Below are 22801 nucleotides of genomic sequence, written 5' to 3' on the forward strand. Positions count from 1 at the left end.
GCTGGTGAGAGTGAGCAGGACGTGAACAGACACTCACAGGTAAGAACACAGAGGCGTGTTTGTTTTGAGTTTGGATTTATTTCACGTTCTGTCGGGGATCAGATTCACAGAGGAAACATTTCACACAGAGGCAAACAGGAAACGTTCTGAAGGCAGGATACAGAGAGATTAGCAGCTCGTACAGGGAGGACGTTCTTTGATAATCAGCCAGCAGACAGGACATGACTGATGATTCATGGGAAATTGAGTTCCAGTTCCTTTCTCTCTTCCTATCTTCATATTTAGCATGTTAGCATGTCAGAGATAACATGTAATATGTGTAATATGCTAACATTTAGCATGGTAAACAGGAAACGTTCTGAAGGCAGGATACAGAGAGATTAGCAGCTCGTACAGGGAGGACGTTCTTTGATAATCAGCCAGCAGACAGGACATGACTGATGATTCATGGGAAATTGAGTTCCAGTTCCTTTCTCTCTTCCTATCTTCATATTTAGCATGTTAGCATGTCAGCGATAACATGTAATATGTGTAATATGCTAACATTTAGCATGGTAGCGTGCTCAGGGTGACACCCACTGACCTGTCTGTTTAAGCGGTGTCTCGACTGATGATCTGAGATGATGGATTTGTGGACATTTGACCAGCTGGTGGCGACAGAGGATCAGTATAGTTATTATGGTTTATCCTCAGAGGATCATAAATGTCTGAACTCTACTTTCATCAAATGTATCCATCAGTTTTATTTATATAGCGCCAAATCATAACCAAAGTTATCTCAAGACACTTTACAGAGCAGGTCCAGAGCGTGCTCTGTGTTTTGATTTGATTTAGAGAGAGACCCGACATGAATCCACCACGAGACAGAAACACTTCCTTTAACAGGCGGAAACCTCGAGCAGAACCAGACTCGTGCTGAACAGACGTCTGCTGAGACTGGAGGGGCTGTGGTGATTGATCCTCTGGCCCACTGATGAAAGCCTTTGCATTTGCAGTATATAGTATTATTATGGGCTGGGTGTCTGTGGCGACATTCACAGAAAAAATCACAAGCGGCGCCCAGTTAGTGACGCGTTTTCCCTCAGCCAGCAGTGGTTGGTCTGCCAGAGAGGGTAGGCGGAGCTAAGCGGCTGCTTTTCCGCTCTCTGCAAGTGTTGCGAGTAAACAGTAATCTACTATGGCTGAACAAACAAAGAAAAGATGGATGACTACAGATACAACTTCAACAAGAAGTGAAAATCCAAAGAAGAAGAAACAAACTCGACGCTCAGATGAAGCAAACAGTCTAAAAAGGAGGAAAACAGTCAGCGAGGAAAGACGTCTGGTTATCTGGGAAGTGTGCGCCTACAATTACCATAAGTCGCCATTAGGGGGCGCCCAAGAGAATGAAACTGTTCTAAGTATTGGTTTGTAACAAAAAATATCATCCTGCTTTCTTTTTCTCGCTTAAAATGTTTGCCGTAGAAAATGTGAAAGCAGCGTGCAGTTAATCACTTTGTCTGACACCGACCCCCCCACCAGCAGTTTCAGGCATTAAAAATAACTATATAGAAATAATCAATCTTGTCGCTGATGGTCTGGTTTGCTTTTGTTGGTCATCTAGAGTAATCAGAATTAATTTACAGTCTGTTTCATAATCAGAGAAAAACTCCTCACAGGAGCTTTAAAATAAGAGTAAGCTGAAAATAACACAAAGTCTAAACAGGTGAGATGCTATTTAAGATGTCCATATATCTGAAGTGCCCAAGCTTAAAGCCTTCTTTATAGCAGTATAAGTCTAATAATCCAAAACTAAAACTCAAGAATTGGATCCTAAAATCTTGTGTTATCCACGTCTTTATAGAGTTTCATTATAGCTCAATTTTGACGTCTGAGATGTGAAGCTGAACATCATCTGCATATTGGCGACTGTAGACACATTTTTACATCTTATTGTCAATAAACAATAAACGCTCATACAAGAAAAACAGAATGGATAAAAGTCAGCCACAGGACATTTTTCAAAATAAAAGCCCTCTTGTCTCTCAGTGAGTGAACTTTGCTTTAACGTCAGCAGACTCATCAGAAAACTGAGCAGCTACAGCAGCGTCCAGCGGCAGTAATGTTTGTCAGATTAATGTCCGCTGGGTGACGAGACTCACTGCTGCATGTAGGTCAGAGAACTGCACTCATACTGACAGTACTGGGGGAAGTATTCAGATCATTTACCACAATAAAAGTACTGATTATTGCTCGGTTAAAATACTTTGGTACAAGTCCTGCAAGTACAATGTATAATTCCAAATGTACTTATGATACTGCAGTTAAAGTGCAGAAGTATTCTCAGCTTTCTATCTCGAGATAACAACATCCTCCTCCTCCTCCTTCTCTCCAGGAGCAGAGATGGGTTTGGGTAGGAAGGTGGACGTCCCGGTCTGCGACCTCTCTCTGCTCAAAGGGCTCTGGGAGGTCCGAGTGAAGAAACACCGACAGAGACAGAAGAAGGAGCAGGAGAGGATCGAGAAGAGCGCGCTCCCAAAGTAAGACGATCACAGCTGTAAAGTTACAACATGTCAGCTGTCTCAGTCAGTCACCTTCAGACCTGCATTCAAAATCTCACTTACATAAAAATAAAAATATTGACATAAAAAATGAGTAAAAGTAAACTTGAAATACTTGATAATAATACTTGTAATGATTAAATGCACAGCTGATGTGTGTACAGTGTGTTCCCTCCAACATCCCTTTCAAGTTTACAAATCCCCAAACAGCTGTAAACAATAACAGTAACACTTTTTAACCTCTGAGTCAGACTTTTGCACAGCTGACTGAGAGTCACGGCTGATTTTAGTAATATGACCACACGCTGCTATTTATATCCTAACATCAGTGCTGTGGTACAGCAGGTCAGCGTCTGGCCTCCAGACAGCAGAAAGGTCACGAGTTTGGAGAATGAACGGGAACATCCAGTCCGTCTGAATTCTGACAAGACGTTAATACGAAGCTGCAGACGCATTAACATGTCTGTGTGTGTGTGTGAGTGTGTGTGTGTGTGTGTGTGTGTGTGTGTGTGTGTGTGTGTGTGTGTGTGTGTGTGTCTGTGTGCGTGCGTGTAGGATCGACCAGCAGTGGCAGTATCGTATCTACTGTAAGTCACTGAAGACCCAAGAACGCAACCTGCTGCATCATTACCTGGAGAGATCCACGCTGACTGATATACAGCCATACACAGGTAAACATGACTGATGCAAAGGTGTACACAGGTAAACAGGACTGATGCAAAGGTGTACACAGGTAAACAGGACTGATGCAAAGGTGTACACAGGTAAACATGACTGATGTACAGATATAGAAGTATGACTGATATACAGTCCCACACAGTTAACATGACTAATATAGAGGTGCACACAGGTAAATATGACAAAGATACAGGCATACACAGGTAAACATGACTGATGCAAAGGTGTACACAGGTAAACATGACTGATGTACAGGTGTAGACAGGTAAACATGAGTGGTTTACAGGTGTACACAGGTAAACAGGACTGATGTACAGATATAGAAGTATGACTGATATACAGTCCTACACAGTTAACATGACTAATATAGAGGTGAACACAGGTAAATATGACTGATGTACAGGTGTACACAGGTAAATATGACTGATGTACAGGTGTACACAGGTAAATATGACTGATGTACAGGTGTAAACAGGTAAACGTAACTGATAAACAGGTGTACTCAGTCGAACATAACTGATATAAGTGTCCACAGGTAAACATGACTGATTTACAGGTGTACAAAAGTTAGCATAACTGATATACAGTTGAACACACAGGTAAGTACAGCAGGTAGATACTGCTCTACACAGGTAAATGCTGCAGTACTCAGGTAAATACAACCACACACAGGCAAATTCAGCTGTACTCATGCTGGGTACAGCCATATTCAGTTGTACCTAGGAAGATACTGCTGTATACAGGTAAATACAGGTAAATACTGCCCTACTGAGATATGTTAACAGAATAATACAACCATACACATGTAAATATAGTTATTCACAGGTAGACCAACAAAGGTAAATACTTTAATTCACAGTTAAATATTGCCTTACTCAAATAAATACTGCCATACGCAGACAAATGCAACCATACACAGGTAGGTATAGGTGTGTGCAGACGTATACTCAGAGGGACATTCTCTAATCAGTTTTATTTCTTTCAGCAATCCTAATTAAAAGATAAAATAGAATTATTATTAACTTATAAAGTTAAAAGTTGTTTTAATGTGTTGCTGTTTATTCATAAGTGTTGTTGGTGGTTCTGTTTATGGGTCAGAAGCAGAGCAGCAGGAACAAACAGACCAGCAGGAACAGAAGGAAGCGAGCAAGCTGATCTTCCAGCTGGATGGAGATCATTGGACGGTAAGCTAACAGGTTCAGGTGTGAAACAGATGTTCTATATAGTGTACCTGATTATAACTGATTTTGTTTGCAGGACTTCCCCAAAGAGCTGCAGTGGATGACCTACCTGAAAGAGTGGCACGTCACAGGGACAAAGATCCGTAAGCTGCCCGACTACCTGGCTCTGTTCACCCAGCTCACCGTGCTCGAGATCCCCAAAAACGCCATCGCGGAGCTGCCACCTGAGATCGGTGAGGATGAAACGCACGTTTTCAATCATGATTTCAGAGGAGAGCTGTCAGGGGAAACATTTGATTTCAATTTTAAACTCAACTTGGTCCTGACTGAGTTTCTCAAATGTTCAATAATCCTTCTGACTTATTTAGGCTAAATAAATATTTACTTTTAATCAGAGCATTGAAGATAATGTCAACATATTCCCCACATACCAAAGATGTGCTTGCTTTTCCTCAGCCCCCTACAAAGGAAAACAGAAAATAGAATGAGAAACCAACCTCATTGTTTGCCCCTGTTCTCTGTCCTCAGGTAAACTGACAGGTTTGAGGGATTTAAACGTCAGCTACAACCGTCTGTCCAAAGTTCCTCCAGAACTCGGAGACTGTGAGAACCTGGAGAAACTTCAACTCGCAGGAAACCACAACCTGTCCGAGCTTCCGTTTGAGGTGAGACAGATGCAGAGAATATTTATCTGACACGGCCTCTTCATTTGTAAGAGTCAAGGAACTAGTTTCCCTGTTGCGGTGTGTATGCTAAGCTAGGCTAACTGCCAGTGACATATTTACGGTACAGCCATGAGAGTGGTGCTAGAAAATATATCAATACTTTGCTTAAAGTTTTGATGTTGCTGTGATGATGTCACTATATTGATGATGTCACTCTGTCAGCTGAGCAGCCTGAAGCAGCTGGTTCACCTGGACATCGCAGAGAACAGGTTTGTGTCGATCCCCATCTGTGCTCTGAGGATGACCAGCCTGCAGCTGCTGGACCTGAGTAACAACAGACTGAACGACCTGCCGCAGGACATGGACAGGTAACTGATGACATCATCACTGCACTGTCAATGATGTCAGACATCTATAGAAATTAAAGGTTACATTTTAGCGTACGGTTAAGGAACGTGGGCAGCTAAAAGAGGTGCATGTTAGCTGTTTTCTCGTTTCTGGTCTTTATGCTAAGCTAGGCTAAAAACCTCAAACTCTGTAATGAAAAAAGGATAGCAAACATCGGTGAAACTATTAAGACATCTATATTTTCAGTTGGTCATTGACCTCTAGTTGTTACAAATTTGTACAAATGAATCACAAACTAGTTGGATGTGTAAACGCATCAGGTTCTGTGTGTTGCAGGTTGGAGCAGCTGGTCACCCTCTTCATCCATAAAAACAACCTTTCTTACCTCCCTCACTGTCTCACCAACATCTCCACGCTCAAGATGATCGTTGTCAGCGGTGACGAGCTCAACTGCATCCCAACAAAACTGTGCTGCAACCCTGACATCAAGTAAAGAAACACATCACTACAGCAACTCTTTGAGTCTAAATACTGAATCGGGGACAAACAAGTTTTAAAAGCCTTAAAACCTTAAAGCATCCATTCATGTCAGAAATACAGTTTTTATGGCAAGATATTGGAGGTTGCAACGGGTTTCATGGAGTTAAGTGCTGCCTGCATGACAAATAAAATCAGTACTGTGGTGGCAGTTGATGAGCCCTAAAGGTATTATAAAAACAGAAGTGTAGTGGACCCAGAATTGAACCTTGTGGAACTCCAAATGAATATTCTGTACAAAGAGATTCTGGTTTGAAACAAAAGCTGGTATCCAAACTCCCTCTTGTCCTGCAGGTTTATTCGACTGTACGACAACCCAGCAAGTGAAGAAAAGAGGAAGAAAGAAGAGGAGAAGAAAAAAGAGAAGACCAAGAAGAGGTGGACAGAGCCGAGAGAGGAGGAAGTGAAGGACAGCAGAGAGAAAGAGTTCATGGAGGCGTACATCAGCTCGCTGAAGGACAGAGGTGAGACTCTACAGAGGGACAAAACGCTTTATTATTAATCGTAACGAACTCATTAATGAGCAGGTGAACTGCAGCACTATGTTTTTTTAATCTTGAGGCTTTATATTATTTATTTTAAACCAAAAGTGAAATGTATATGATTCAAACTGTGGGTAATAAACAACATAAACTGCTCTGACAGTAAAGGGAAAGATTTAATTCAAACTACGACGTGTATTAGGGCCATGTTGAAGAAAAAAAATCTCTAATATTTCAAGATCAAGTCATAATATTACGAGAATAAAGTCGTAATGTTAAGAAAAAAAAATTCATAATATAACAAGAATTAACTCATATTATTACGAGAATAAAGTCGTAATTTTATGAGAAAAAAGTCACAATATTACGAGAATAAAGTCGTAATTTTAGGCTATGGTTAGCCTGTATCTTATTTTGAAGGGTAATATCAGAAGAGCAGCCAGCCGCCTGCGCTGAAATGACTAAAAAGTGATTTTATTTGAAAATGACTCGTGATTTTAGAGCCCTGATAGTTATGACAAAGTGGTGCTGATGTGCCAAAGATTAAGTATTTAATATTTGTGAAACTTATTCTAATGTATTGATATAAAGCCGTGTAATGTGCTTGCGCATTACTAGGTAGGCGATCTTGCATGTTCCTCGCATGTTCGAGGTACATGTATGCTCTGCTTCCATGCTACCTGGAGTGCTCAATAAAAACAGCTCCGACTCACGTTGTGTTAAGCCTCCTGTGTTCACACGTTCCTCATTTTAATGAAGGCAGCTGGCTGCTCTTCTGATATTTATAATATTTAGGGTAACAATAGTCTAAAATTACGACCTCATTTTAATAAAATAACGACTTTATTCTCGTAATGCTACGACTTGTTTCTCGTATTTTTAAGGCTTTATTCTAGTAATATAACGACTTTCTTCTCTTATGACTTTCTACTCGTAAAATTACAACTTTATTCTCGTTATCTCTATTTTTTTTTCTCTAATGTGGCCCTAGTACTCCTTTGTATCAAACTGGTGAGTGATGGTCAGACAAACCAGCTGACATGTTGTTCGTTCCTCACCAGACACCGTCCCCTACTCCACCACCAAGGTCTCCATCTCCTGCCTGCTGTGATGAAGAGGAAGTTGAAGAGAAGGATGAATGTGGAGCTGACGGTCAAAATGTGAGTGACTGAAAGATATTTTGAAGCACTTTTAAAAGTAAAACTAGAAAAGGTAAAAAACAAACAAAACCAACCTTCGTATATTCTTGCACTCTACGGCGAGCAGTAAATTGAGATCTACAGCTAAAGGGATGCTTATCTGTAATGTTCTATCGATGAAAGCAGCTCATTGTATTGTGGTATTGGGGGCAGACAGTTGTGTACATGCGGTGCACTTAAGCAAAAACTGCTGAAGTTCATTCTTGCAAAAGGAAAAAAATTGAAATTTTATCTTTTTTTTGTTTTATTGTAATTAAAAATGTATTAAATTTTTCTCCATTAAAGTTTTTTTTAGGATCTTTATCAGTATTGAGGATTTTTAGGACAGTGTGTGTTCTATGCTTCACACACTTCACAGAGATTTGTGATATTTAGCTGTATAAATAAAATAGACATGACTTGACTAGAATGGCCAAAAATACAAATAAAAAATACAAAAATGAAAATTCATCAACTAAAATAATTCTTAAATTTTATGTCACAATTATAATAAATTTTACCATTCGGGTAGTAAAGTTGAACTTTATAAACACCAAAAATAAAAGAGATATTGTTGAGTAAGAGATTCAGATATGAGATTTTAGTTAAAAAAAACCAAAACAATAAATAATCAAAAATAAAATCCTTGATTTTAAGTTCTTAAAATTAAATTAATTCAAAATTAGGAGATAGTGAGCCAAATTTCTGTATTTAAATAGAGTCAAGTCAAAAACAATGACAAACATTTTTGATTAAACAAATTAAGTAAAATAAAAATACAAACTAAAAAGAAAAGTAGCAGAAAGTAAAATGTTTTCCACATATTGTGCTTTTGACAGAAAAATTCCTATGACATCATTATTTTGACTTTTTATGTTTGCATTTAAATATTTGTATACATTTTAACATTTAATCTGATTTTTCTTCTTATGGCAAGATTTAACTTCCGTAGATTAAAGCTGATTTAATGATTTTGAGGTTGTGTAAAACAATAGTTCATGATTTAATGGATTCCTGCTGAGTTACTGAATCATTTTTTAAATTCATTGTTGAAAATCGGGTATTCAAGAATCATTCTGATGTTTTTATGTGCAGTGGGCGTGCTTTGTTCTCTCCTCATGCACAGACTAATATGAAATGACTTTATGGTTGAGGGTGTAGATATTGTGACCAAACAGAGAGGAGGCTGAATGTTGGACAAATGAAAGATTACCTACGAGAAGAAACAGATTAACAGGTTTAAACAGTTTTAAAACTTGGCAAATATTTTTTAATTTATTATACAAAGTTTCTGAATTTGGTCATTTTTCTGTGTTAAGTTCAGACGACAAACTTACAAATAAATGTCAATAAGCGTTTTTATGGATTGTGAGTAAATGTGAAAAGACAAAACCATCACAATGACAACAAGCACATTTTTATTTTGGTACCTGATTTAATCCTCAAATGAAGGTAAATGTTTTTCCTTTTATATTTCTATGTTTGTGTAACTGGTTTTATTAAAATAGGTTTCTGTGTTATGCTTTGATAGAGAGGAGTCTGACATTTTTTAATTTGAATAAAAGTTTTTGGTTGTTAGTCTTGTTTGACAAATAAACTTATTTCTAACTTTAACAAATGAATTTCGTCATTTAAAAAAACTCACAAAATCAGTCAATACACTTTAAATAAAAACAAGAGTCCACGTTCTAAATGTTATACATTTCTCTTTATTATTATTATCATAGATATTATTCAAAATTATGTTCTTAACAAGATAAAAGAAAGCAACGTCAAATACACAACACGAAGACGTCATTCAGCGTCTCTTTGTTTATATATAAAAACAGATATGAACATGAATGATTAGAGGCACACGTTCAGAGAAATTAAAGTGCAGCAATCAGCAAACGTCCTGCATCATGTACACAGAAGGGAGGGGGGGTTATATCTGGACATATTGACTGCATAAGTTACTTTTCATAATCATCGATTAAACTAAAAGTCTCAGTAAACTCACTGATTCATATTCAGTAACAAGTGCTGACATGAAAAGCTTCAGTCGTCTGTTCTCCGTCAGTCGTCGTCGGTACAGCTGCCGCTGCTCTCTCTGGATGTTGTCGCTTCACGTCCCAATGGAAAGTTAAACTCTACGTCATGTTTCACCTCGTAACAGTCAAATCAAATTCAAGTCAGATCTGGCGTTGTTTAACGTGTCGACAAGAAAGACAAGAAACTGATTGTTGTAACTGTGCATCATTCTGACTTTGATGCCTGCAAATTTAAGCTTGAAACACTTTCCCTGTGATTTTAAATAACAGCATGTTCTGACAGCTTGCTGGTTAATTTCGTGCAACCAATCCTTTAATTATTGCAGAAATTTGGTTTTTCATATTTTTATTAAATTATGTCCTCTTTGTAAACTAGACTTTGTTTTGCTTTCCTCAAAACCCTGCCATCGTACTCAAAAAGCCCCTGCTTGCACTTAAGATTAGCTCTGCTTGTACACAAACTATATGCTTGCACTTAGATATTTTGTTGCCTGCACAAACTAGCTGCTCTCCCTGAGTCTTTCTACTCACAATCAGACTGCCTCTGTGTGCTAGAAATATGACATATGATTTGAGCACAAGCAGAGAAAATGTAATTGCAAGCAGGGGCTATGAGAGTGCATGTGCAGGGTTTTGGGGGCAAAATAGGACTAAATCTGGGCATGAAGTCAAGTCCCCGTTTAGCAGAGACACACAATTATTGGTCCACAAATAGGATCCTTTAATTACACAATTGTCCGTGTTGGTATGTTGGTACATTTTCCGTGTTGGTAAATCAGTAGAAACTAAAGAGTGAAGAATCTCGATGTAAACTTTCCAATGAAACGTGAACGCCTCTGCAACATAAAACCAGAGACAGAGCTACATGGACAACTATCCAACATCAGAACTTACAAGATGGTGCATTCTGGGACACTGAGTAACAACTCAACTGCAGGATTTCAGACTGACTGCATAAAAATATAATGCAGGTCCCGCTTCCTGTTTTTGACATCATCTTTGAGAAAGAACGAGCAGCGACGGAGAGAAAAGTCAAACATGAGACGAGATTTAAATCTCAGTCGGGTCCGAAAAACAAAGTCTGACGAGCGGACAGAGAGCTCGAGGTAAATAAGATCAAGATATTTTGAAGATGAGGAAAGGAGTCTGACTTTGAGGATTCTTTACAAGGTGGAAAACTGTCTCCTGCTGTTACATGATTGTGCTTCATGAAGCTACACACCATCATCTTCCTCATCGTCAGGACTCTCAGGTGTTTTTGTAGCTGTGACAGCATGAATGCTTCCTTTATGTCATGTTGGAGACAAAACAGTAAACACAGAAGGAAACATGGACTATCTGCTAGTTTATCTGTGGTCTGTACAGCACGGAGAAATGTTAAAAACCTGTTGCTCAATAGCAGCATCTGTTGTCTCAGCTGCAGTAACAGGTTTGTCTCTGTATTAGTGGCTGTAGCATCAGCAGCTCTGACTGAGTAGGGGAGGTTGGATGTTTTTGGAATGACAGTTTGACCTCTTAATAAAACGTCAAACAACAGAATAGGAAGAAAAAACAAAACAAAAACATGGCACATTGTGGTTCTGAACAACCTGCCGACTCAGACTTCAAACTTCTCTGAAGTCTCTGAAAGTCTCTGCGGTTTAAAATCAAAGTAAAGTCAGCGAGAGGAAAGAGCCTTCATGTCACAGACGACTGGAAACACATGAACTACATCAGTAACTGGGAGCGCTTGATATTTCCCACCCGGGTTGGCAGGCGGGATGGGAGGAGCGCTTTCAGGTAAAGCTCAAAAAGAACGGATGAGCTTAACTGATTCAAGTATTTAAACACAAGAAGTAAAGACGAGGAGATGTTGATGGATCTGATGCTGACAGTGATCTGCTGAGAGGAGCACGGCCGAGTCATGGAGGAAAAATGATGAACTAGCAGGAAGGATTTATTCACCTGAGCTCTGGATTTAGAATAAAGTGTTTCCTTTACTCTCTCACTGTGGATCTCTGGGATTTAAAGCAACATTACGCAACTATTTTACGTTAGAATAACAGCTTCTAAATGATTTCGATGTTACACTGACTTGCAGGAGATTGATGCCTCTTTTATGCCCACTCCAAACTTCTAATTTTAGGAGACGTGCGTTTCGCTCACAGGACAGAGACAGAGAGATTTCCGAATCTGTTAGGGCACCTAACCTGGATGTCCAACCAAGATACGTGGAGGTAATTTAGGTTTGGCAGCAAAAAAAAAAAGTGTATTTGATCTCTGAGATCCTTATTTCCTTCTTGTGGCCTGCAGTTTAAACTCCACCTTTTAGTATCGGCTCAGCTTGCTTAATCAAAAACAGAAGCCGAGTCGAGCTGTGTCTTTAAATGTGGAAATGAGACACAAGAAGGAAGGAGGACAAGTATATAACACGATAATAAATCCAGAGCAGGAGTTCATAAATCCAGACTACACGTATTTTCCTCTGTGTGACAGCGCCCGGCTCCGTACAGGAAGAAACTAAATGCACTTTAAATCTAGTTCATAAATAGATAAAAGGTTTCTGACTGGACGCTTTGCTTGGTCAATCTTCTCTGCAGAGCAGGATGATGTCACAGCCTGTCAGGGCCTGCACATGCTCAGTGTGAGTGACAGTTATCCAGGAGAAATCTGTCGTCAGTCATGGAGATTATACACAAACAGCGACAAAAGAAAATAACACTGCCCTCTGGAAGGACTTCTACTCCCATGAGTCACCTCTCCTTTGTGAAATCCCATGATGCCGAGCAGCTCTGACCTCACCGTCCTCTCCCTGTGTGTCCATCACGGTGAAAGAGTTGTGGGAGACTTTGAATCAGCTGTGCAGTGACTTTAACACCTCCACCTCCTCCACGTCACTGCTGGGCCTGTTTGATCTGCTGACCGCTGCAGACCTGACGGGTGGAGTTAGGTGCAGAGGATACAAAAGGAGGGAAGGTAAACTGACTCCAGAGTGTTCGGGCGGCAAACAGACTGACAGCTCGGAAAATGAAATGAAGATTGATTTCAGAAACAGTCAGCTGAGCCCGAACAGAGACGCAGCAGGGTGCCTGTTACATCAGAGCTGTCACAACTAAATCACAAGTGATGCTTTGACACCGATTCTTCTCTCTCCACACTGTCGTCCAATCAAGAATACAGAAAATAAACCTTAAAAACACTCAGCTGGAAAAACACTTTTTTTTTTCTGTAAAAAAGAAATCGTTTGCTACACAGCAGAAAAACAGCAACTACACTGAAACACCCCAAAGATCTTAGCAAGTTCCATCTAATCTGTGAGTGAACTGAAGATGTTAAAATACAAACTGAGTGCTTCGTATTGTTAAAAACATGTTTCTCATCAGTGATGAGCGACGGGCTGTTTTCAGTTCGTCTGCTCGTCCTCTGACTCGTCAGATTCTGTTTCTGCGTTTACTTTCTGACTCTGATGGAGAGGAGGTAGGAGGTACGTCCCACTGAGGGTTCAAAGCCCTTTGGTTACACCTGTCCGACACACCTGTGGGAGGTGCCACAAGAAGCATAAAGTGTGTGAACAATGATGCTGAAATTTGGACTACAGGTTATCTTACATGAATAATATCTCTTAGTTAGTTTATTATGTTTGTCTAACACCAGCAGGAGGCGTGACGGAGGAAAGCTGTGACCAAACTATGTGAAAAAAATGAGCCTGAAGCCGTTTTACTTTCTATGCTTTAAAACTGAAATGAGCCAAAACGCGAGCGGAGCCAAAGTCAGACGACACAAACAGTGCTTTGATATTTTCTGGAGTTTAGACCCGTCTGAGTTTAATTTGTAAGAACTAAAGTGAGGAACACTTGGCAGCTAAATGAACACAGTCACTTTATCAAAGGGATTAAATATAATCCATCATGTGAAGAAATAAAGCTCGTCAGTGTGATCGCCGCCTACCTGACTCTTTAATCTCAACAGGATCTGAAGAAATTAAAAAAATAAAAAGCTGTTTGTTCTGAAGTGGGCGGGACTTTCAGACGCGGCTCAGGCCTCAGCGCCGTGATTGGCCGGGCTGCTCGTCAGTCACAAGCTGCTGTCCTGCAGGAGCGGCTCGATGTCCTCCGCGTCGCTGGTGGGCAGAGGGCTGCCGCTCTGAGCGTGTGTGATGGAGGCGGAGGATTTGCAGGTGGAGCAGTTCTTGATGTCGCCCAGTTGGTGGTTTTCGGGGATGAAGATGGCGACGAGGAGAGCGAGTAAGACGGCGCACGCTCCGAACAGGAAGGGAGGACCGGGGACCATCAACTTCTACAGACACAGCGGGAGGAGAGTTTATTTTTTTAATGAATTCAGGAAAACAACGAGACGAAGAAATAAAACTCATATCAGACAACCAAGACGCTGCTGCGGCCGTAATCTGCAGCAGGCGAAAATAATCAAACCTGCAGACTCTAAAGCTGTATGTGTGTGTGTGTGTGTGTGTGAGTGTGTGTGTGTTCATACCTCTGTGTTTGGTGTGGTGCCTTCTTCCACCGGCTCCATGTCGTCCAGCTCCACGTGAAACACGAAGAAGATGAAGCCGTAGAGAGCCGGACCCAAGCCGTTACACAGACCTCTGATACCTGTGATCATCCCCTGGGCCACACCTGAACACACACACACACGCACACGCACACACACGCACACACACGCACACACCACACACACACACGCACACACACAGGGTTGAGAAATCATCAACAACAATGTCACCCAAGACAGAAGAGGCATGGAAGCAAAACACACTTTTCTGCCATGATTTCTGTTCCCCCCCCCCCACACAAGCAGACAGACAGGTGGACAGACGGATAAACAGACAGGTAGCTAGAGAGGCAAACAGACAGGTAGACATACAGATGAACAGACAGGTAGACAGACAGACAGACAAACAGGAAGACAGACAGATGGACAAACATGTAGGAACACAGACAGATAGACAAACAGGAAGACAGACAGGTGGAAAGACAAGTAGGCAGACAGGAAGACAGATGGGTAGACCTCTAGACATAGAGGTAAGAAGACAGGTAGACAGACAGGAGGACAGACAGGTAACTAGACAGACAAGCAGATTGGCATGTAGACAGACTGAGAAACAGATAGACAGGTAGACAGGTACACTGACCAGTGGACAGAAAGACAAACAGACAAGAAGACCAATGGGTGGACAGACAGACTGGTAGAAAGACAGGAAGACATGTAGGTGGACAGACAGGTATACTGACCTTGCTGGTCAGGTGATGCACTGTGTGACACCAGAGCAGAGATAGCTGGGAATGTGATGGAGGACATGGCTGCGACTGTTCCTGCTGCCCACATCATCCTGAAACACACGTTCATAAAAACTGAGCTGAGCAGAAGAACAACCTTCAAACACACGCACACGCACAGACACACGCACAGACACACACACACACACACACACACACACACACACACACACACACACACACACACACACACACACACACACACACACACACACACACACACACACACACACACACACACACACACACACACACACTTTACGTAACGTTACTCCTGCACACAGACACAGCGGACATCTCACCAGGGCTCAGAGCCGAAGCTGTACCAGGCCAGCTGGAAGAGCTGAAAGCTGAGACCCATAAGAACTGTGTTCTTGTTACCGATGGTCCTCATTAAGACACTGAGGAACAGAGTCTGACAGAGAGAGAGAGACAGACAGAGGAGGAGGGGAGAGAGAGAGAGGGAAGAGAGAGAGACAGACAGAGAGAGAGAGAGACAGAAAGAGAAAGAGAGAGAGAGGGAAGAGAGAGACACACACACGGTTATAGCACAGTCAGCTACACATCTTAAACTCCCCCTGACATTACATAGCTTTTTTCCTGCATCCTGGTGAGCTGGATGTTTCTGTACCTGAGCGACTATAGAGAGGATTCCCACCATAGCGATGAAGCCGGCGATGGCTGCAGGTGAAAACTCGATCACCTGAAACAGAACAAAACAGATGCACTCAGAAATCAACACTTCACTCTCGGCAGAAGCTCATAGAAAGCTAAACATGATTAACAATAAACAAAAACTCTAGTTAAAATCGTGTGTGTGTCTGTCTGTGTGTGTGTGTGTGTGTGTGTGTGTGTGTGTGTGTGTCACCTGTCTCAGGTAGAGGAAGAAGCTGGAGTACTGTCCGGCCTCGGGCAGGTAGGACAGGAAGACTGTGACACAGATGAGCAGCACTGTGCTGTCTTTCCCAACACGACGCAGAGACTGAACACAGAAACAAGCAGCAGTCAACACAGCTCATCAGTACAGCTGTCAATCTGTCAGTCAGGTGATCAGCTGAGTACCTGAGAGATCAGCACTTCCTTAGAGGGAATTCAACCCTGTCAGTGTATCGGGCACTTGGGGCCGAAGCATTCTCATACATGGACTAATAAAAACATGACCCACACGTGACCCCTGACCCCTTTCTGTCACACTGTGCTGCTTTCACTCACAGCGAAGGGGTCGGCCTGCTCCCAGGAGATGGGGAAGCCCCAGGACGTCAGCCGCATCTTGTCCGGCAGCGACTCGGGGACGACAAAGAACACGAAGGCGATGTCTGCCACGGCGACCACCGTGGCAACCAACACCACCAGGCTGTCGCTGTACTTGGCGGACAGGTAGTCCCCGATGGCCGGGCTCGTCACCAGACTGGCTGCGAAGGTTGCCGAGACCTGAAGAGACACAACAACACACAGCCTTCACATCCAACCTGTTTGGTTCTGTTTGTTTAAGACGCTGTGACTTTGTTCAGGTGAACTCTGGTGGGGACTAAACCAAACAGGAGTCCAGTGCAGGAGGATTTTAGTGTTTCTGTCTCGACGACAAACCAATGACGCTGAAGATTTATCATTTTATTGTTCATTTAAAAAGGTCCCAGATTTTATTCTTCTGTTGATTTTTGAAGTTTAAGCATCCATAAGAAGATGCTGGACGTTTGAGGTTTTAAGCACCAAACAACATTTCAGTATAGTTTCACATCTTCCCTCTCGAGCTTTTCTCTGGATGGTTTCTGATTTGATCAGTAGCTTCAGTGAGAAGCGTGTTCTGTGCCTGGCCGAGGCTGAACAGCTAATCACTGCTCGCTTTCAGACTCTGTTGGAACGAGCCATTACTTCCAGTGTATTTTGTTCTCTTAGACGTGTTTGTAAAGTGTACAAATGTATTAAAACAAAGCAGCTCGGCTTCTTTGATTCTCTTTATTCATTAAACTATGAGAAGCTTTTGGTGGTCACATGCTGCGGTCACATGACCGGTGTGGCTGTTAGAAACCGATTACCACAGGTTTACATGTATGTGTGTGCGGTCATTAATCAGCCCGTAATCAAACAGCATCAGTCGCAGTCAAAGACAAAGACTCCTTCATGCAGAAAAGTGAGACCACAATGCACTGCAGCAGCTCGGGTCAGTTTACTCGATCACTGCTGGTCTTTTCACGTCAACATAAAGCACAACAGGAAGTGTACAGATGGATTCAATGAGTTGTCTGTGGCCCTGGTTCACAACAGGCCTCTTTTATCGCAGGAAGCTCTGCGAGCACACAACTGGACCTCCATGATACACACACACACAATATGCTTTACAGTATGTACGTACTCTGCAGCATTACATCACACTCAGTCAGGTATCACAGCACCACCTTTCAACCTGGGAGTTGTTGTTCTGTGAAAGCTGAACTCACTTCCTGCAGTAATGAATGAGCAGTATAGTTACCAGTCCGTAGGCTGTGCTCCTCTCGTGCTCCTCTGTTATGTCGGCGACGTAGGCGAAGATCACCGAGAAGGTCACAGCGAAAATCCCTGAGACTGAGATCAGAGCGAAATACCACCTGCACACAGAGAGAGAGAAACAGCAGCTCAGATACACATCAGACGAGGGCTGTGTTTGGGCTGCAATCAGCGCTTACGATTCTGCAGTCTGTTAGCAAGATGATATGTTACAATATAAAAAACTCAAGTGAAAAACTGTTTCCTGTTTTATGCAGTCACAAAAATCTTTACATGTGTTTGTTGTGGACAGATATCGCTCTGTTTGTGCTCAAACTGTATGTTTACACTTGCACTGATTGTTTCTGCACTGCAGACTCTAACCCTAAAACTCCTCTTCTTTCATCTTAAACTTTTCTGTGACACATTCCTGTCAAACTGCCCCTAACCAAGAGAATTCCAGGTGTCATTTACCTTTAAACTGATGCATTGTTCTGGATTATTAGAAGGACTTCCGTCACTTAAAGCTGCAGAAATTACTCTAAATATGTAAAACTATTGGAACTATTTTGACTAATCTTTGAAGGTCATTTTTAAAGCAAAGAGAAAACTAAAAGATTTGATTGTTTCAGGCTCTTAAATGTGAGAATGTGCTTTTCTTGGACACACCTTCATAATAAACAGAATATGTTTGTATCATAAACAGACTTCTTATGTCATCACCTTCGGCTCTAAGATGTTGTGATGGTCATTTACAGTTTTCTGATTTTTAATGGGGTCGACATTAAACAACGATAACCACTAGTTGTCTCTGTAACTTGGAGTTAAAAAGATGTCAAAAGGAAATGTGTTGTGAGTTCCTGCAGTGTCCAGGTCTCATCAGTGTTATGTAATCAGTGGTGCAGAACAGAACTCTTGACTGGTGCCATCATGGCATCAAACTGAGTTATTCAGACGTGAGGGCTTGTGAAACGTAAAGCAGCTATGAGACCGACCTCGTGAATCGGGTTATTATCAGCAGATCTTGTGGAGCTACTTTTGCTGAAAATAAAACCGAGTATATATTTTCACAGCCTGAGCTGCTATCTAGATATACTGTGCCGTTTCTTGTATTCCAGAGGCGTAGGAGTTTAAACACGGATACACAAGACGTCTAATATTCCTAAGAAATACAGCGAGCAGACTGAGCGCTCTGCATCAGGAACACATGAACACTGTGCTCGAGCCGAGAGCAGCATGAGAGGAGACTGTGTTTCAATGCTGCGGCTGCCTGCTGCTCTCTGCTCTGCAGCGTTCTGATGCTCGGCCCTCACATGAACAACATGTGACGGTTTAAACTCCAGAGGGCCGCAGCAGAGCCTCCTGTAACTCTGCGAGCTCAGAGAGCTGTCACATGGGCTGCAACTGACCACCAGGCAGGTGACGTGCAAAAGTTAATAAACAGAAAATCTAGTGTAATAGCACAAATTATATCAAAGCCTAGAATATCTGAGGTGCATATGTGTTTGAGCAACATCGCAGGGTCATGTTAGAGTTTCAGAATCACAGAGACTGACGTGTTTCTTAGAAGGACCGGACCTCACTGACTTGATATTTTAACAGCCTTTGTAATGAAGACTTATAGAAACAGCACCGTCAGAACCTGCTCATACTTTATCCACAAGCAGAACAACTGTGGCGTTAGCTTAGCTAGCGGCTAATGGCCCGCTTGTACCCAGCATGGCAAAGCAAAGATGGTTCTCAGCTGTCCTTTCAAATATGGATCAAAACAAACAAACAAACATTCTCATGAAGGTAAACGAGATCTACATGAGCGCTCCATTTAAAGTTTTGAGGTCAGAAAATCGGTTATTCTGGACGATTCCTGAAAAACCTCCCTGATGTATTAGGCCTGATGTCTGGGTGGTCCCAGAAGGCTGGGCTAGTTTGGGACAGCAGATCAGAGCACCTGATCCCCACCGAATCCCCCCCCTCCAGAGTAGAAAGCTTTTGCTCAAACCCTGTTAAACACACCTGCTGCATGTCTGAATGAATGCATACAAGAGCAAAGAAGGAGAAGGAAGAATATTGTGCCCTGACAGAACCTGACACAGACCCATCCTGACACCTCTGTCTCACCCCGACCAGACGCACCCAGCAGGAACTCACATGAGCGCTAACACAAAATTATTTGATCCGAAATCCGCTCCCTTATTTTCCCTCCTTTCCAGTAACACCGAACATTAAAAAACGGTGAAAAACTAGTCCAAGATGATGTCATCAAATGTGCTGCTTTGTCCGAGCAGCAGTCCAACATCATCAGATATTCAGTTTAATGTGACATGAAAGAGAACATGAAGCAAGGAGTACGACTGATGTATTTCTTAAAAGATGTATAATGAATTAATGATGATCAGAATTGTAGCAGATTGATTTTCAGTGGATAGAATCATTTATTAAGTCGACTGATCGTTGCAGAGTCAGACTCCGCTGAGAGACAGTGCAGGCCTGAAGATCACTCTGACATCAACACTCTGGATTCTACCTACAAGTTGATCTTAAACACAGATTTATTCAGACTTATTTTCCTGTTGGACTAAGATGTGAATAGTGCTTAGAAAAGTCTTTAAAAGGACAAATCATTCGTTTATAAAACAAAAACACCAACAGGAGCTTTTTAAAAGGAAAAGTTTGAGTTTTGGACTTTTGGTTTGACAAAAACACTTTTACAGACGTCACTTTGGACTCAAAGGATCAATAGTGAAAATGATTGTTAGTCGAGCCCTCAGAGTCAATGATAAACAGGAGACATGTCAGGTCTTAGTAAACAGAAGAAGCAGTGATGTAGAGTTTGCTCTGTAACCTGGTCTGATCTCATGTCAGTTTAATTCACAGGAACAAACTAACAAAGAGGACGAGCCGCACACAGAAGCTGCTTGTTATATTTGACCTGAAGGCATGAAAGAGGAAGTCTGAACTGCAGGTGAAGCATGTCAATGAAATAACATTTATTCATTTTAATCCCAATAAAAGACGCTCAAACTAGAAAGCAAAAACTAAATCTTTAAGGACAGTGAAATCTTTTGTTTTTACATCCTCCATCTTTATCAGCCTGTTTCCTCACACCGCTTCAAAGACTCAGACTATTAAACTTTAACGGCTCTTCAGTTTGCTGAAACAACATCATGAAGCAGATTAGTAACAGGTCAACATGAAGCTTTCAGGTCTGTCCTCAAGAGGAGAAGAAAACTACTTTAACATGACAAGTTTGCTGAACGGAGGTCGGATCATTTCTGATGCATTCAGGGAAGTCAGGAAATCTGACCGCTGAACAGCTTTCGACACAGCGTCCAGCAGATTTGTCTCAAGTTGAATTTCAGACCTAGAACAGATTGTTGCTGAACTTGCTGCAGATGTCTGTTTTTAGAGATTCATTAGAAGCTAAATCGTTGAAGCTGATGGGAGTCAGGATGTTTTTGTTCTCCTCACGGACTGTTTCCTGCATACGCCGCAGCCTGCTGATACGTGATTGGTCAATATTACTCGGACTACAAGTGGACTACAAACAGAAACAACAAAACTTGCCATCCCTAAAATCCACGTCCCTGCCTACAGATGCTACATTTCTGATCTATGTAGAATCTGTAAATAAAGATTAGTGTCCAAGTAAAGAAATCAGCTGCAACACACAGACACACACACAGACACACACACAGACACAGACACACACACACAGACACACACACAGACACACACACAGACACAGACACAGACACACACACAGACACACACACAGACACACACACACACACACACACACAGACACACACACACACACACACAGACACACACACACACACACACACACACACACACACACACACACACACAGACACACACAGACACACACAGACACACACACAGACACACACACACACACACACACTGTTTGTTGGCTCACCATGGGCTGATCCTCATGAAGGGGATTGGGGCGCAGGTGAAGAAGACGGTCATGAGGAGGAAGGACTTCCTGCCCCAGATGTCTGACAGAGCACCAATCAGAGGAGCCGACAGAAACGACAGGAAGCCCTGAACAGGAACACAGAACAACGTTTCTGCACCTGTACATATATCAAAGAACTCATGTGTGAACGACTAACTGATCAGTGGAATACATTTAAACTACTAAACGGATCATTTAACCAAACGTGACGGAGCAACGATCTCAAATGTGAGAATTATCTGCTTTTCTTGGTCTCTTGTTAAAGCAAACTGAATCCTATTTGGACAAAACAGGAGATTTCATGACGTTGCCTCGTTGTGTCAAATGTTGTTTAATCTTAATGAACAAAAATATAAAACTTTACTTTTTGAATTTGCACCTTTTTTAATGAGTTGAACTTAAAGACACCAGTACTGGAAATGCCTCAAACAAAATGTGAACTGTGGTATCAGACATCAGCAGGTCTGTGTAGGAGTTTGTATCAGCAAAAAATGGTATCTGAACATTTTCAATCCAAAGTCTACGACTTTTTTGATGCACTCAAATGACAACTTTCTCCAACAAGGCCTCTCTGAACTGTGGAGTTTTAGCACACAACACCACAGATGTCGAGGAGATCTCAGACGATCTTGCAGGTGAAGACGCCGGATGTGGAGCCCCTAACTCGTCTGCAGATGTGAGGCTGGTTCGATAAAGTGCTCAATTCTTGTAAAAGTGGAGGCAACAGATGGTTCTGAAATTAATATTCAGGTCGGCGGAGCACGCTCCATTTAAACTTGTAACATCTGTGGCTGTGTGATAATCAGCATCTTCACACGCTGCACCTGTCAGGATGAAGGATCGTCTTTGCAAAAAAGAAACGCTCAGTTACACAAATTTAAACTCTGCTGTCAAAACGGGCCAGAAACGACTTTCGGTTCTTCTAAAAACACACAAAGGTTACAACTATTTTAATATCTAATTTTGTGCAATATGTCCACGAGGGCTGACCAACACAACGAGAGACAAACTTACTTGTAAAGATTCATTTATTTTAACACAATTATTTTATTATGATAAAATAATTCAGTTACGGTAGAACGGACATTCAGCGCTCCGAGCGAGCTGTGCTGTGACACGTTTATTGACATTAACATAACTACACCTGTCTGTTACGCTGGGGCTGAGACTCTCTCTCTCTCCGGCCGGGCTGGGACTTGAATTCTCCGCCATCATTACCACACGGTTGTTGTATTAGCGCGTTTCGGCGAGACTAAATTTAATTATTAACATATCATAGTATAAAGTGACGTCTGCATTCAAAGATGCTCGTAACCAAAAGCGTGTGCGCGAGGACACGCGAGAGCTCGCTCGACACATGAATGATGTGAGCAAAAACAAAAGTGTTGCATTTACCGTGTATATTTTAATTTAAGATATTTCAATGCTGTGTGATGTTGTGAAG

The 22801-nt window shown here is 41.8% G+C and overlaps 2 protein-coding genes across 5 annotated transcripts in view; one reads left to right on the forward strand and one right to left on the reverse strand.

Moving 5' to 3' along the window:
- Positions 1-15906, forward strand: lrrc2 (leucine rich repeat containing 2). Of its 3 annotated transcripts, XM_069683343.1 has the most exons (11): positions 1-39; positions 2375-2519; positions 3096-3211; positions 4317-4402; positions 4476-4632; positions 4928-5064; positions 5287-5432; positions 5749-5901; positions 6244-6413; positions 7493-7591; positions 15790-15906. In XM_069683343.1, exons 2-10 carry the CDS (start codon positions 2383-2385, stop codon positions 7540-7542), a joined length of 1152 nt encoding a protein of 383 aa, XP_069539444.1. In that variant the 5' UTR covers positions 1-39; positions 2375-2382; the 3' UTR covers positions 7543-7591; positions 15790-15906. The 3 variants fall into 3 exon arrangements, with proteins under 3 accessions (XP_069539444.1, XP_069539443.1, XP_069539446.1); XM_069683342.1 differs by lacking the exon at positions 15790-15906 and having other exon boundaries at positions 7493-9141; XM_069683345.1 differs by lacking the exon at positions 15790-15906 and having other exon boundaries at positions 4320-4402; positions 7493-9141.
- Positions 9302-22801, reverse strand: part of mfsd14bb (major facilitator superfamily domain containing 14Bb) — a 19523-nt gene continuing 6023 nt past the window's right edge. For both annotated transcript variants that reach the window (XM_069683341.1, XM_069683340.1), the window contains 9 exons: positions 21316-21443; positions 17383-17497; positions 16125-16343; positions 15781-15894; positions 15544-15615; positions 15215-15327; positions 14868-14965; positions 14110-14252; positions 9302-13914 (listed from right to left, as the gene is read on the reverse strand). In XM_069683341.1, coding sequence (XP_069539442.1) covers positions 13693-13914; positions 14110-14252; positions 14868-14965; positions 15215-15327; positions 15544-15615; positions 15781-15894; positions 16125-16343; positions 17383-17497; positions 21316-21443 — 1224 coding nt within the window. In that variant the 3' untranslated portion in view covers positions 9302-13692. The remainder of the gene's footprint in view (positions 13915-14109; positions 14253-14867; positions 14966-15214; positions 15328-15543; positions 15616-15780; positions 15895-16124; positions 16344-17382; positions 17498-21315; positions 21444-22801) is intronic.

This window comes from Semicossyphus pulcher, unplaced genomic scaffold (genome assembly GCF_022749685.1).
Source record: "Semicossyphus pulcher isolate SPU_LCO1_2020_fin unplaced genomic scaffold, fSemPul1.0.p SCAF_6, whole genome shotgun sequence".
NCBI classification, from domain to species: Eukaryota; Metazoa; Chordata; class Actinopteri; order Labriformes; family Labridae; genus Semicossyphus; species Semicossyphus pulcher.